General features: G+C 54.1%; 2 protein-coding genes across 2 annotated transcripts; one reads left to right on the top strand and one right to left on the bottom strand.

Moving 5' to 3' along the window:
- The first annotated feature begins 1,740 nt into the window (after nucleotides 1–1,740).
- LOC131207931 (uncharacterized) lies at nucleotides 1,741–10,097 on the top strand. The gene is made up of 7 exons (XM_058200566.1): nucleotides 1,741–1,804; nucleotides 6,244–6,524; nucleotides 6,832–7,458; nucleotides 7,536–7,959; nucleotides 8,022–9,136; nucleotides 9,200–9,342; nucleotides 9,410–10,097. Exons 1-7 carry the CDS (start codon nucleotides 1,741–1,743, stop codon nucleotides 10,095–10,097), a joined length of 3,342 nt encoding a protein of 1,113 aa, XP_058056549.1.
- A 1,087-nt stretch (nucleotides 10,098–11,184) lies between these two features.
- Nucleotides 11,185–13,214, bottom strand: LOC131207932 (uncharacterized). Its single transcript, XM_058200567.1, has 3 exons — nucleotides 13,146–13,214; nucleotides 12,973–13,042; nucleotides 11,185–12,905 (listed from the first exon to the last, which is right to left on the bottom strand). Exons 1-3 carry the CDS (start codon nucleotides 13,169–13,171, stop codon nucleotides 11,325–11,327), a joined length of 1,677 nt encoding a protein of 558 aa, XP_058056550.1. The 5' UTR covers nucleotides 13,172–13,214; the 3' UTR covers nucleotides 11,185–11,324.
- Between the last annotated feature and the right edge of the window lie 3,243 nt (nucleotides 13,215–16,457).

The following is a 16,457-nucleotide window of genomic DNA, read 5'->3' on the forward strand; positions in this document are numbered from 1 at the left end:
AATAAAATACCTTCAATTTGACACCTTGATGTATTTCCTAAGTCAAACCAACCCGGAGATAGAGCTAATGCAATTGTTCCCGATTCTAACTGGGCCATGCTTTATTGGGGAGACATGTCCATGCGGCCTACCGTTTCGCGATCGTATTTACTATTTCATACTTTTTGGTTGCAGACTTGCTTGTTTTTCTTCGTCCTTTTCCTACCCTGCAGTTGTTGCTTGTCTGCGCCATGTCGAAAAATGGATGGCAATGAAAGGAAGATGCTACCATACGATTTAGGAGATAAAGACGGCGTCGCCGATGAGCCAAATCTTGTCCAAGTAAAACAATTGTCAAAAATTGACCGATTACTCAAATCAGTCGAACTATTCACCATAAGTCACTGACATGTGTAACAACCAAACGACACAAAAAAAAATGAAAAATCGGATATACCTAGCCGGAGTAAATACAAAATGGTCAGAACTATTTGAACTCACCTCGTATTGAGTCCTTGCCGGGTCCTTCTAGCCTTTTGACTCATTTCCATCTATAGCGTGTCCCTTGGCATTGCTAGATACAATGAATGGTTTGCGCAGGCCTTGGTCTCTGCAATTCAATGTTTGGATCATTTTATTTACGATCAGAGAGGCCTCAATATTTCTTCTAACGGTACGTCAAATGCCCAATACCTAAATCATTGTCCAAAAAAAAGGGGCGACTTCATCTTACGTTCGCTTCTCGATCGCGGCATCCAAAGCACGGAGTGATCGCATGAACGCCCGTCCTATATGTTGCGCGGCAGTTCCCATTGCGTTCATTCGTCACGCTTTGCATACTTTCGGCCAGCGGCCACATTCAGCAGTCGGCGCGGCAAAAAGCTCCACTCTTTTGTCTTCGACCCCGGGTGCCGGGTGCGCTGAAGCTCAGCAAAAGCTCCCGCGTGAAGCAGGAAACACCGGCGATCGGCACGATCGGTGGGCCACCGGTTCACTCACGCCACCGTCGGTGAGTGGGGAAAAGTGCGCGGAAAAGTGAGCCCGTTACCGGAGCTCGGCCGTCTTCGGCGTCGGCGGCGACGGCTTCGGACACCGGCGTGCTCGGAAGTCAAGCGCCCGACCTCGCTCGGCGTGGTCAGTAGCGTAGCGGTGGTGCCCCGGTGTTGTCGACGGTTTCCTCGCACTACGCCCGGTCCCAACGCGATCGCGGTCCAGTTCGGACACGAGTGTGCCGCGCGATCCACGATAATTGCCGGAGCCGAAGGCGCGCAAAAAGCGCTCTTTTCCTTCCATTAAAAAGCGTGTGTGATCGTGTGTGCTCGTGTGTGTGTGTGTGTGCTGTGGCGTAACACGGAGCACGGAGATCGTCCTGTTCTGCAGGCTCCGGCCGCCTCCGGAGTGTGTTATGCCATCTTTCGGGTGATCGGTGCCGATGCATCTGCATAGCCGACGAGTGCGATCGCCAACGCGCCAACGCTAATGTGCCACCCCCTGGCGACGCGCCCGCCGCCACTCATAAGCCAGTTTGTCAGCTGTTCCGCGGCCTCATGTGCTCTCGGCCCAGTGCAGTGCAGTGTGCCGTACGATCGTGCCGCTGATCCGCGATAACACACGATACTTTCACTCTCGGGCACCCGTGTCGCCTTTTTGCTTCCGTGGCCCACGACCAGGAGCCTTGCCCGGGACCCCCCCATTACGTGGCCCCCTTCACCGGAGTGTTCGGCCGTGTTCTAGAGCAAAACGGTCCCCGTTCTGAGCGACATGCACCACAGACGACTTCAACGGTGGATGAGGCAACGAACGCTGCAACTATTCATGGTCACAGGTAAGTGTCGCGAAAGGGACACCCCGCACACACACATGCACGTGCAGGTTGTGCCCCCTCACCGTCGCGTTTGCGGTTAACCGTGCGCGGACACCGGCGTGTCATGTTGCGAGTGTCGTAATAAAATGCATCAAGTTCCTGCTCCGGGGTGCCGCGCTTGGGGTGCATTTAAATTTTTCGAAGGGAAACGGCCACCCTAACGAGCGTGTATGTGGCGGGCCCGCTCACTGAGCGGGCTGGCTGGCATTACGGTGATCGTTCCGAGGTTCGACATGGGACACCGCTGGCTGGCACTGTGGCGTTCGGAATGGAACCACTTCCTTCCTTCGCTCACGGTGACCTTTCGACCTCGGGCTTCGGTTCGGTGGTGGGTCACACGCTTTGACGCGGAGCGCAGGAAGTGGAACTAGGTTCTAGGAAGTCGAAATATGTTAAACCCCAACCGGTGGGAACCACGCGGAGCGACATCCAATTCAGGAAAAGAAAGTCCAGGAAAAGACCCCCTGTTTCAGTGCGTGAAATGTCAGCCTCTCGGGCGGGCTTCTGCGGGTTGCTGAAACGTAACGCAAGCCTAGCTAATGCTAACGCAAACACGGCCCCAACACAGACCCCGTTCGATCGCATCCCCGCATCGCAAAACCCGGACACGCGCGCGTGGAACGCAGCGCGAAGCATCATAAGCGGTGCAGCACCACACCACATAACGCCAGCACATAGCACCGAGGACCGAGTGTGGTGTGTACATCTCGCGTACGGCCCCCAGCGAAATGTAAACCGAAACGGCGCGGGGGGGGGGGGGGTCCGAAACAGAAGAAGCAAAAAAATTGGAGTGTGAAATAATGCGCCCCGCGCAGGGTAAGACAAACATCTCACGTGCTTCGGCTCATTGTAGTGGCGCGGGCGCTATGTGACAGGCGCGGGGCCCGGCGTGCGTACGTCTTGCGTGGCCGACCGATCGGCTGGCTGCAATGCAAACATAGGTGTAACGAGCCGCGGCACCTCCACACGTCGTAAGAAGGGCCCCCGGGGCCAGACCGTGGGGAACCGTGCATTACCAACACGCGTCTCGGCGCGATAACGAGGAAATGCACCTCCAGATGCGATGGTAATCACGGCTCCGGAGGGCCCCCGATTTTCATTGGGGATCACCCCCTTTTGGGGGGTTTTTCGGAGGGCGGACGGGCACCGTGAACGGAACGCGGAAGTTGCTATCTGGCGAGATGTTGCATCAGAACCGGGCCGGGCCGGGTTGGGGTTGTTAAGCGCTCAATTAAGGGGTACAGCAGCAGCCGCCCAGCTCTCGAAAAACCGCCCCAAAACGTACTTTCGAAAGACAATACTACCATCTACCACCACATACACAAGCACACGGGGCCGATAAGATTAGGGTTCCCCACGACGAGTGTGACGATTCCGGCGGCTGCAGCCGCCACTGGTTCGGAAATTAAGTTGCCGAAAACCATGCTTATGCAAATGAGGAGAAAACATAAAAAAACGGAGCGCAACAGGAAAGCGGCGCGCGGGGGGGGGTTGAAAATAAACGGCTTAATCTGGGTAACGGAACACACGGGCGCCGGAGGGGCGAAAGGAAGAAAGTAAACATGGCCGGAGCGCGCGAATGCAAAAAAGCAACAAGCCACGAACCCGATCCCGAGGCGGCTGCACACGGGAGGAACTCATCAGCCGCGGGGGGGGGGGCCCCCCGGGAAGTGATCACAGATTTTATGCCAAACATCCTCCGCCCAGCTTCCCGCCCGGCTTGTGCGTCTCCGTCTAATATATTCCGATTCTCGATCGCAAACCTTTTAATTGGGCGGCCATTTCGGTTCGTCTTTGTCTCGGGAGGCCTGTGGGGCCAAAGGTACTAATTACTCATCCCGTGGGGTGCGGGGCCATAAACCCACGGTGGCGGTGTCCGACACAACGTTCATCACCAGCGGGGCGATGATGGCGCACGCGACCCGACCCGACGCGATTCGTTCTTTTCGGTCCGTCTCAATAATTATAACGTTTTACACGGGACAAAAGGGGGGCACAATGGGACTGTGGCGCGGTGTGTGACTTTCTCCGGAAAGCCATTCTCTGGGCCCGGGATCCGGGTCCTGCGGCCGGTAGCGCTGCGAAAAGGGCCCGCCACCGGATAAAAGTTAGTTCCGCAATCGAAAAACCCGTTTTGTGGTTTTCGTTGTTGGTGGAGAGTGGCCGCCGTGTGCCGTGCGCGGTTGCCGGCGGATCCCCGTTCCCGCAGGAACGAACGAGCGGGAATCCATCCAATCCGGCCGATGGGAGGGAAAGTAGAGCGACACATTGTGGCAACGGGCGGTGGCCCGTTGCGTTGATGATGTTGTTTGATTGCCTGCCGGCACTACCGTCCATTCTTTTTATATTATTACTTTTCTGTCATCCTGACCCCAAGCCCCCTGGGCCAGCTGTCAGGCTTCGAATTAGCGCCAAGCGGCAGAAAAAAAAAACGCTGGGCGGAAAAAGAGGGAAAGTTTGTCGCTTGGTGACGCGCGCAGGTCACCGGCACCCGATTCGATTCGTCACCTATCCCGGTGGCCCCTTCCGAGCCGATTTTCCACCTGTCGTTCGCGTCTTGACACGCTTTGTGCGCGGCGGGGGGCGGGCCCCCCTCCCCCGGGCTGGCCTGAGTGGCCGCTGACCCAGATTTCGATTGCAATAAGTGCCCTTGCGTTGATAGTGAGATGCGCCGTTGACCGGTGGGCAAGGTCAGCTTCACACGCCTCACGCCATGCAAGAGAGAGCGAGAGAGAGAGAGCGAGAGAGAGAGAGAGAGAGAGAGAGAGAGAGAGAAAGCCAGGCCGGGCGGGTGAGTGGTGCAAACGCAGTATTGCGTGAACGATCACCGATCGCGTCCGATCGAGTGAGTCGTGATTCGCGACCGAGTGAGATCGCGGCTCCGCTCAGGTGAGAGATGCGCGTATCGATCGGTGATCTCACGTGACGCGTGTGCCGCCGCCACCAACCAAAAGTGTAGTAACAGTTCGGCACGAGTCGAGTGCCGAGGGTAATTGATTGAACCGTTCAACCGAGCGGCCCGTCGTGTACTTCAAATAATGATTTTATTATGCCCGCAGCCACGATCTTGACGCAGCCCGGATCTTGGGGCATGGATCTTGAGTCGGGTCGGTTCACAGAACCATCGGCGCCGGCGTCGTGCCGTTCGTGGGAATGAATGAGACGTGTTCTTTGGCGCACCACTTCCAGAACGCAAGGTCACACCCAGCACGACCCAGCGGTTTTCCTCTTTGTTTGGGCCTACCAAACAGAGAGAGAGAGAGACCCGCGACAGAGTAGAGAGAAGGAAGAAAAAAAACAAATGAATGCAAGCGGAACAAACAAAAGCTGAGAAAATCCTTCACCTCTAGTGACAGCCGAGCTGGGGCCGTTATGCTGCTGCTGGGTGGTGCACCCACGCCAAACACCCTCCGGGGGGCCGCAATTGTGTGGAACGGAGGCCCACCGGCGGGAGGGGGGGACAGGACACATTCCATGATCGGTGAATGGAGCAGCGCAGCGGCACCGGTTTACTGCCACCTAATAACACAAGTCCGGTCCGGTGGTTGATTAATTCTCAACTGGAGCACTGGCCGAGAGGAGGCACTTACCGGGCGCATTGGCGCAATTGGGTTCAAATGTGAACACGATGATGGCCGTCGCCGCCACCGCCGCCGAGGGTTGCGAAAAAGGCTGGCGAAAAAAACGGGTATACAAAGTCCTCGAAAAAGAGAGGAGGTCCTCTGCCGCGAAGTGTGGCGCGAGTGTAATTGACGATCATTGGGCCTGATTTTGTGTGTTGAAGATCGGCCGCTCGGCAACGGGATGGTTCGTTTCACAATTCGAGTGGCCCCCCGAGTCGAGAGCCGGGGTAATTGATTTGGACTAATCCGTAAAAAGGGGCTCGGGCTCCACCAGGCGGTTTCCTAATTTAATCCTCACGACGGCCCGAAAAATTTCTAAAATATTTCATCCACATGCCCACACACGCGCGCGTCACGCAAAACTGCATCACGAGCCACGGCTCAGAATGGCCGCCGGTTGTGTAACGGATCTTTTTCTTCATCTTCGCCCCTCCGTGGAACCTTGTGGCTCGCGGGGCTCACGGCCAACGCACGGCGGCGGTGCGGGTGACGGATTCCGGCCCCGTGGCCGTGGTGCGCAAAATAAAAGCCGTGTGTCGGGTGTCGAAAACGAGTGAACGACCTCCCGAAACCGGCGATCGGTGGGGTGGACAAATTGGTTTCCACCGAGTGACAATTATGCGGAGCGATTTTCTCATTTTCCGACGCACCCCGAGCGTCGCCTCAAACGCTTGCCAATTTGTTGGCCATTCCACGCGCGTAAACGGATTAAAGCCCGAAAATGGGCGGAACACTTTAGCGGGCTGACGTCCATTTTATTGTCCACTTCCCTTGCAGCGCTGTGCATCATGGGATTAGAAGGCACGGTGTTGGATGCATCGCCCCAGACAAAGGACAACGCCTCGCCGGCGCAACGGCCCGATCCGGAGCCGGTAGCTCGGGAGGGACCGAACGGGACCGCGTCCACGGCCGTGCCCGGCGCTGATCGGCAGCGGAGGCTGATCCCCTACATGCAGTACTACGTAACGTCGACGGCTGCGCCCGCGGGACCAGATAATGGCGACTATCAGCAGCCGCCCCAGTCACCATACAGCCAGCTCTATAATTATAGGCCGATCGTGAGTACTGCCTTACGCTATGCAAATGATTGGTAGGATTAAGCCTATTACTTCATCGTGGCCACCCATCGGGTTCCTTCTTATGATCCCTTCTCGCTTGCCGGAGCTGCAGCTGGTGCCCTTCACTCGCCATATCCGGGCTGGCCGGGGGTCTGCAGCTGCGAGCCGAGAGCGAAGAATGGGATCAAGCCAAGAAGTGAGATCTTTGTGGTGCGCCTCCAATTGAATCCAATTGATTGGGCAATTGATCCGGCCAACCGCCCACTTTTCGAATGGCGACTAAGGCGTCCTCTCGCTGTCCTTGCAGACCGTGCCCAGCTCGCGTGACACCGGAGACGGCCGGCCGAACGGTTACTCGCCGAAGCACAGCAGCAAACAGCAGCAGCAGCAACGGCAACCGATCTATCGGCCGGTGGAAGAGGCCGTTCCGTACGACGGTCCCTACCAATCGCCACGTCCGTCACCCCACCGGAAGCCTTACTATGGCGCGAAGCTAGTTCCGGCGGTGGCACCCGGTGGACTTAAGGCGCTTCCGGTCAGCGTCAATCCGTTCACCTACGAGTACAATCACCGCCATCAGAGTCCTGCGAAGGTCGTCGGTTCGCCGCACGGGCCCACCTCGTACGCGCTGGTCGGTTCCGCTCCTCAGTCACCCTCGACCGAGCACGGCGGCCATGGTCCACAGACCGCGCTGGACCACGTGGTGGAGGTGTACGAGCGGCCAAAGTATGCCGTCATCCCGCGAGAGCGCGATCCGTACGAGAGCCCACGGTTTGCCGTCCTGCCGCCGGCCACCGGAAAGCTGTACGGCGTCGAGGTGCACCCCAAGTCACAGCCACACGGAGGCGGTGCCGAGAACGTCGAGATTGATCCGCTCGCCGGGGCCAAGTACTTCCTGCCGACGGTGGCCCCAGAGTCGAGGAAACCTTCACTGGTAAGTCGGGTCGGGTCTGAGCGGAGTTGTGGAGCTCCTATTCCAACTAAACCTCCCTGTGGGGCCCTCCCGTCCAGTATCAAGCCGTGCCGGTGTACAAGAAAAGCCGCATCAATCCGTTCCTGCCCTCCAACACGATTCCCGGGCCCTTCACACCGATGATAAGTGGGGCACCTGGGGCGACGCATGTGGATCCCACCGGGAACCAGGAACCGCGGGTGAAGGAGCACGCGGTACAGGTGACGTTCGTCAAGAGTGTGTCGAAGGAGACGGTACCGCCGGCCGTCGAGTACCAACCGTACGTTACGGCCAGCCCGGTCCAGAGCAATCGGGTGCACGGGGAAGTGTCCCAGTCGCCTTACCTGCTGGTGAAGACGGTTCCCAAGTTCTACTACGAAAAGCCACGGTCAGCTGCACCGGTCAGCTCGACCGCCGCTCCGTACCCGGTGTACTACAAGGAAAAACCCAGCGATGGCCGCAAGCAACACTACAACCATACTGGTACGTCCCGGGGATCCCTTAGACTCCAGAGTTCAATTCTTCACGTCATCTCGGTCCCACAGGTTACACTCGTACGCGGATTCCTGTCGCGGTGATTCGGGTGCCGGTTGAGTCACACCCGGCCAACGAGGGGTTCGCTGAGCCACCATCGAACGCTGGGTACTACAGTGTCGGCAGTTACTACAAGTACCCGGAGCAGGCCGCAGCTCCACCGAGACAGCATCTGACGGAAACCGTGCTGGCGCCCCATCCCCAGAAGCACGTGGTCCACCCGGACCCACCGGTCAGCAAGGCTCCACCGGCCACACCGCCCGGCCAGTACTTCCTCGGGGCGAACTATAAGATCATCAAGGTGCCGGTCAAACAACAGCCTTACCCGGTCGACCAACCGTACCCGGTGTCGTACGCTCCGCAGCGCCTGATTCCCAGCACGACGCCCGTCCCGATCGTGTACTCGACCACACCGAGCACTACGCCCGCTCCGGTTCACGAAACTCCGGACTACCAGCCCGCCGTCTACCACGGTCATGGGCAGCGTCCCGTGCAGTACCAAATCCCGGCGCGCAGTAACCGGACGGAGTACGCGAACCGGCAACGGTTCTACCCGCAGTCGATGCGACACCCGAGCCAACACAAACCACGACCCATTCCGCTGGTACCGCCAACGGACGATCAGGAGCTGGGTCTGCCGGCGGGCAGCGCATCGGGTTCGTTGTCCGATCTGCTCAAGAGCCTGCAGGACAGTAATCTGCTGCCGAAAACGCTCACCCCGGACAACATCGACAACTCGATCCGGACGCTGGTGAAGATTCTGAACAACCTGAAGGCGAACGGTCGCCCGACTGCCGAGCGGGTGGCGCCCGGTCCTGCCTATGGCAGACGGCAGAACCACACGGTACCGGAACCGGAAGACGGGTACGTCGATGCGGATCAGTATCAGGGTGGCAGTCCGCCGATGCTGATCAACAAGATCGTCACTCCTGGGCCGAACACGGGCAAACCGGGCATCGATTACCCGGCGCTGGCCGAGATCCCCGAGACGAGCTTCTCGTGCAAGGAGCAGCGCTACAAAGGGTTCTTCGGTGACCCGGAGACCAACTGCCAGGTGTGGCACTACTGCGACCTGAACGGTGGCAAGGCTTCCTTCCTCTGCCCGAACGGAACCATCTTCAGTCAGGTGAGCAACTCGGGCAAGTGGGCTCCGGCGCCACTTACGTCCTCCTTCCGCCCTTTCCAATAGGTCGCTCTGACGTGCGATTGGTGGTTCAACGTGAAGTGTTCGACCACCGCCCAGCTGTACGTGTTGAACGAGCGGCTGTACAAGTACATCCTGCCCTTCACTCCCAAGTTCCCGGAGGACTACAGTGGACCGCTGGTGGACAAGTAAGTGCCGGGGGGCGTAGCACGTGCTAGCCAGGTAAGCTCTACAACTGGACATTTCCGCTCGCAGATACTTGGCGCTCAAGTTCCAAGAGATGGAGGAAAAGATGAAACAGCAGCGGGCCAAGGGCGCTAAACAGACCGAGGAACCCCTGCCCAACACGGAACCGGATAACGATGAGGTGAACGGCAACCGGCTGGAGGATAACGATGACCGGTACAACCAGAACCAACCGTACCCGGTGAAGTACGTCACGACGGAAGCCATCGCCGAGCGGGCGCCGGTCGTGCCGGTGCTTGCGTCAAAGCCCGTCCCACGACCCGTATCCCCGTCCGGGGCCATCACGCTCGAGGACATCGACGCGGAACTCCAACCGGGTGGTGCCGGGGCGGCGAACGATCGCGCAGGCACGAGTACCACGGCCGGATCTCCGATGACGTCCGAGGAGGCGGATGACCCCGGTGCCGTGACACCGGTCCCAAACTATCGGACGTCATCGCCCGCGACCACGACACTGATCATCAACACCGAGGAGCCGTCGGGGCCCGATCCGTACCAGGAGGAGATGATGATGATGATGCTGGTGGAGCCGGAAGATCGCGTGGAGCACGAGTACGCGAACGTGGTCAGCACGGAGCAGTCGCCACCGACGGCCGCACCTTTGCTGAGCAAAGTGCGACGGATCGAGGTGAAAAACGATGGCACCAGTGGCCACCTAATAAGGACGCCCAGTTACGATCGTAGGCGAAAAAAGTAGAGACCACGGCGTGTGTGCGTTGAAATTGTCGATATTCATCTTTCATCAATACTCAAAACGAAACCTTCAATAAACATTTGTACAATATCTAGTTTTGTAACACACGAAACTGCGGTCCGTCTTGATTCTTCGCAAAGTCTGCCTCAGTGGTCAAAAACTGGCCACAGAGATCGATGAGCTTCGCGTGCGTCTTATCGTATCAGCCCTCGCCCGTGACATGTTGGTGCGTCGGCCATAAGCTTCATTTATCATGGGCCGTGATAAATTAATGCCCAAATGCCAAATTGCGAGAGCCGCACGAGCTCGATGCCGACCGACCGGCAAGAGCTGTTTCGCCAGCGCCCAAGCACGGCAGGACAAACCCGGTTCAACAGGGGATAGGTCCTTCTTATCGCGCGCTGTCACTGTTTCTCAAGACGTAGGGCGCCACCGATTCGTGCCGAGCCGACTCGGTCGGTCAGACGCCCTGCAGCCTAATCGATGCCAAAGACGAACGTAATAATCCCTAGCAGCTCGAGCATTACGCATGATTTACACGAACCCCCGCTTCGAGGTTTGAATATCGGTAATCGACGGAAGGAGTCCCGTGAACAAAGACCAGGATTATCGAAACATTGGGCAGCCAGGGACACATGAGGAACATGAAAAGCCGTTCGGGGCAACGGTAATTAACGTACCACTTCTTATACACTGTGTTTTCGTTGCGTAACATAAAGAAAAGCTTTATTGAACTTTCGTAACGAGCGTTAGGTCACGTTGTAATCCAAACTGCAGTTCTTTCCGTTGTTTCGTTCTTCCACTAAGTATGCTAAAACGTGTTATTAAAACTTTCGTCAGTATAATCAGGAAATGAGTCAAAGATTTGTAATATTGTTTCCGTACAAAGCACATTTCCATGGCAACCAACGCACAGTGCACTGGGTTGGGTGCGGTAAGATACTTCTACGTGCTACTAACGAGAGCAAGTCGAAGAAGGAACGGGCCCTAAATCATGGTACCGGTGAGCTGGATTCGGAGCAAAAGGTTGAGAGAATATTTTGGCATTCAAACTGTCCTTTCTCGGGCACATTCGTAGCAAAATCGCCCTGCAATATTAGTTCATTCCTCAGTTCGATGCGAACGGTGTGTATGTTGCTGCTGGACGCAATACTAATTAGTCTATTATTAACATGTCCACGGTGGACTCTACGCGTACACTAACCTTATTTGTTTTGTTGTGTTGTAACATTACGGTCCCATTTTATCTTTACAGTAACGATACTCGACGAGGTGCAACGGGCGGAATGTTTTAAGCAAATCTTCGTCATCTAACGAGTCGTCCTCGGAATCGGATTCATCTTCCGATTCGCTAATGTAATATACGATCGTCGAGTTCGGGTGAATGATGCGGGAGAAGTTGTCGAATTTCTTGCGCTTCGTTTCGGAACCGATACCAGTGAGGTCGAGGTTTTTACTTGCTAACTGCATCTGTGCTGTGGGCAGCAGGCCATGCTGAACCTGTTTCGGTCGATAAATGACAATACCTCGCTTGGGTTGTCCGTTGGGAACCGGTAGTTCGTAGTGCGGCATTTCGGAGCATACGGCCTTGCCGTTGCAGTCCTGGGGAGGTGCAACGGATGATTTACTTCCATTCTTCCTGTCATCAGTAACCGGAATCGCTTTTCCTAGATCGGTATGATTTACGGTTGTCTTCGTATCGCGCTCGCTGTCCGAACTGGAACTCAGCATTTTCACTTTCACTTTTCTAGCCCGTTGCCGTCGATTGGATTTCTTCTTTAAGGAGGCCAACACATGATCACTGTCACTGTCAGCATCGTCACGACCGTGCGCGGGTTCTTTTGTAGCCTTCATGCTCGTGGCCGATATAGTTTTATTTCCACTTGCAGTCGTTTTATGTGATTTCTTTAACGCGACTTTATTATACGATGCTTGTTTGTGGGCTGCTGCTTTCACCACACGATTTATCGGCTTTCTCGGCGATGATTCGTCGCTATCGGAACAATTTTCTTTGTCTTCGCTACTGCTGTTATCTGCCTGCATTAAGTTTGTCAACTTATTGGTGGACTCATTTTTCCCAGATTTGTTGATTGGAGCGATATTTCGAACTCTCAACTTCCGTGCTTGCTGACATTGCACTTCGTAGGGATCTTTGATTTGAGGGTTTGCGAGTTTCCCGATCGTTCCAAATGTAACTTGTTTCGACGGCTTCGGTTCTCTGATCAGCGAGTGGCCGAAATCAAATCCGAACATCCGTTCCAGCTCAGCACAATCCTCGCTGTATAGTGTGGTGAACGTACTTTTAACCATTTCGTGGACAACGATCTTCTTTTTCGGTCCGTGCGTGAATCTGTAATTTGAATTTTTCATGGTCGAAACCATTTGCTTGCTGGCACTGTTCAGGACCGAAACATTGTTCGCACAGCTAGCATCCATCGTATTGTCACCGTCGTGGTGTGTGAAACGCGTTTCTTTTACCCGGTTCATTACCTTGCTCTGGCCAGCCACGCAATCGTTCAGCCAGTTCATCATATCGGCACTGTTTAGGTGGTCAAAGTGATTGTCCTGCAGAACTTTGTCCAAGCCGTTCCTTTTCCATTCAGTACGTCGCTTTTTCAGTGCCACCGCCAATTGTTTATCGGCGTCTTTCGTGTCGTACGAAGAATTACAATCGGCTTCCTCGACTTCCTCCACATCGGATGCATTACTTTCGTCGGCTTGTTCGGTAGAGGCTTGGTTCTGAGCAGCATTCGTCAGCTCGGATGCGGCCATGCCAGGGTCTTCCTCGTCAAGGGTGATATCCGAAAATTTCTGTAAACAACCGGCAACAGGGTGTGCGGTGATTGATCGTCGTTTTAAAAGGGAAATAACAACGTACCTCGAATAATCTCCGCCAAATTAGATTCCTTTCGATGATTTGCTCGTTTTTCGGTATCACTTGGGAAATACTGCAGATATGCAAATTTGTCCATTAAAACGGCACAGCAACTTGCGCAGTCGCATCAACATCTCGCTGCGCAAACGGATTAGGTGAGCGTTTTGTCTACTTACTTGATATTCGACGTCTTAGAGGCCATGTTTTGTGGACAAGTTGCAACGGTACGATAACGATTGGCGATAGTTATTTGGTTTTGTGGAACATGGGAAGCAAAACACAGTACCAAGCTGATTTCGAAACGACGCTCAGTCTTATTTTGCTTTTGAAAATCGCCGCTTTCGAAAACGGTACAACTGTGCTACTGTCAAACTGTAGTTCGTGAGAAGAGCTTAGATGGCGCTGGTGTAGCTATGCGCAGCAAGTTTGGTCGCTCACGGACGTTTGTCATCCACTCCGCACGATCGTTGCGTGGAGTTTTACCAAAATGTTTTCATCTACGTGGACAGCTTAATCCCTTTAGGAACTTACGACGTACCCTTTATCGTACGACGAGGTCGCTACATCCCTTTACCATTTTAAGTTTTAATTATATACGTTCGGTTTCAATTACATGGTGTCAGCTTTTCTCTTTGTAATCGGAACCCAGAAAATTGGTGGATCGAAATACTAGCCAAAGGAAAACCATGAAATTATGAAAGGTCTTCCGCAGTAATTAAACTTCGTGTGCAGAACAAAGGATACGCACCTCTTGTGTTTCGTGCGCCTTTCGTGTTACGTGGGTCGGTATTATAAATGAAAAATTTATCGATTACCCATATTGTTTGATGTTCGCTTTTAGATCGGAGCGGAAGTACGATACCGGAAGCGTCGAGTTTAATAAATCGATCAGAACTAGCGATGCAAGGTTCCCACCATTCTGTCGCGGCAAAATTATCGACAATAGTTTATTGAAGACCCGTCCCTAGGCCTGGGACTACGTACGTCCGCACTAATAGCCATTGTCCGGTGTCGCGAACGAGGCCCCGCAGGGGTACATTAATTGCGTTCGGTTGCATCCTTGCGTTTCGTGTGTCCGCCGGTCTTAACGACGTCCCGTCACGACATTTAATCATCAGCCCTCGACCCACGCGACCTCATTTCAATAGCTACCCCCCGGGAAAGACCAGCGAACCGCTGGTGCCCACCATGAGTTCTCCACTATCCGTATCCTTTTCCGAACAGAGCATAACATGAACGGTGCACGGTGCGTTACTTCCGCATTAAATATTCATCAGGCGGGCAAAAAGAAGGACTATGTTGAATAGCCAATCGATGGTCATCAACGCAGAAGCTTCAGAGACAGAGGAGAACGACGCTAGCAGGTTGTATAATGGGGCAAAGTTCCTAGCATATTGCTCTGGTGGCACCATTACAGGTGCTCAATAGTTTGAATTAATTTTGAAACATAATGAACACACTTTGATAAAGTAAACACGAGGAAAACTTTTATATACTCGTGTACGCGCTGAAAAATAAGGATTAACTATGCCAAATTTATTACCGATAGTAGTTAAGGATCGCACATGACCGAACGATGTCACAGCTAGTGGTGGCCAAGGAAACCAACGCGGCCAATCGGGCTGGGAAGCAAAAATTACTTGGAGAGCGTTTCATTTTCCAGTTAGTTTCTACGTCGCGAGGAGGACGTCTTATCATCATTAATCGTGACTCGAAATGGGGTCGAAAGCTGACGCTTCGAGCGACACGAACGACAGAGGCTATTAACCGAGGGATTCTCGGTAACTAGGGAAAGATCCGGCACTGACTAGACTCACCAGATGACACGCTAACAGACCCCGGTGTGCAGGCATGGGGTGTCACCACACAAAAAGGTCATTAAAATGTCTTGAAATGGCAGAAATTATCTCACGTGACAGGGCGATAAAACAAAGCATCAAGTGGCTTCCCCGTTCCCGAGGGCCAAAGCATGGGGACGGCTCATTTTACGGATCGTTGAAAATCGGGAAAAACTACCCGTAGCTTAAGGAAAGAGACGTTCTTTGTTGCTCTGAAACTCGTTTTTGCTACCAAACTTACCCAACATTGGTTGTTTTTTTTTACATTTAGATATGGCGAAATGAATCATAGATCATCGTTTGTCATGGCCATGTTGGAAGTGATATGAGCCATTGGCCTTAAAGAACGCGAAATTTTACAACTCGATTCGGGTAGCCCTTAGTGGGGCCTGTTTGTTGCTACGAAATGCCCACCACAAAGCTGCCCTCGAGATGGACGTGAAGGCGGCGAGTAATTAAAAGTTCACCACCTCCAGAACGGGCAGGCTTTTCCGGTCCGATCCAATAAAGCACTCATAATAACGGCGTGGCCAGAGCAATTACGCTCAAAGGCGGTGGTCGTTAGCAGCGAGGAAGCATGGTCCGAGAGTGTGGCCCGGTATCACGCCAACCTGCGCCATTTGCCGTCATCAGCAGCGAAAGACAGCATGCGGCCAGCCTGGGTGAGCATCTTCTTCTGCCGAATGCGAAGGAGCAATAACAGTCCATCGGTGAACTAATTTAGTGATTATGCAAATGAACACCTCACCGAGCTTTGGTGGCGCCGGTCCGGGCCGTCCTTCTTGCCATCCGCTTTCTTCAAACAGCAAGGATCGTCCTGGCCTCTGATGTCTTCGAGGCAGTGACAGTTTGCCGAGGCGCAAACGGGCCTGGTGTCAGGGCTAATTGAAGAATAATAGATAGTTTCAATATCCGATCTGAGAAAGCACGCGCCACGCCGAGCGGCGGGCTTGGAAACTCTGTCATCTTCCATTTCGGAGACCAAATCAGCGAACCGGTGACGATGGCCATCAGTGAAGACTGACGGTGGAGGCGCCGAGTCCTGGTGCTCTGCGATGGCTTCCTACCGTACCGTGTCGTCCACTTTGCGCTTCCCTTTTCGATCGTTCTCGGTTGTGCAAATAAGGACACGACCTGACGACGCGCCGCATCGGTGAAATCATCTTGCCAAGACATTCGAATGATGGTTTCACAAGCTCCGGTAACGTTTCTTTCGTTCTGATCGTCGTTCCCGGTGCGGGCAGCGATTTTGACCACACGGACAATGGGCAGCAGACTGGACAGGGGGAAAGAAACACAACAACAATTCGCATCCTTTTCATTTTGTGATTTCACGAGTTCACTTACCAAAAAAGAAAAAAGTTTATTCTTATCAAATTTCAAAGTAAACATATAATAAGAACCGTACAGAAGGTGGCAGCAGAAGAAGAAGGAGCAAAGAAGTTTTGGATGGTTCGATTTTTCCTCTCTGTTTGACCGCGACCCTACCGGGGAAAAGGAAACACCGGAAATGGCAGCCGTTGGAACCGGAAACGTAACGGGACGTAAACAAAAGCGAAACAAAAAGGTTTAGAAAAGGACGCATTATCCGAGGGTCCGTCGCTCCTCTAAGCTGGTCTCCGATTGCTGATTGGTATTGGAATTTTGTTT

This window comes from Anopheles bellator, chromosome 2 (genome assembly GCF_943735745.2).
Source record: "Anopheles bellator chromosome 2, idAnoBellAS_SP24_06.2, whole genome shotgun sequence".
In the NCBI taxonomy this organism is placed as follows: domain Eukaryota; kingdom Metazoa; phylum Arthropoda; class Insecta; order Diptera; family Culicidae; genus Anopheles; species Anopheles bellator.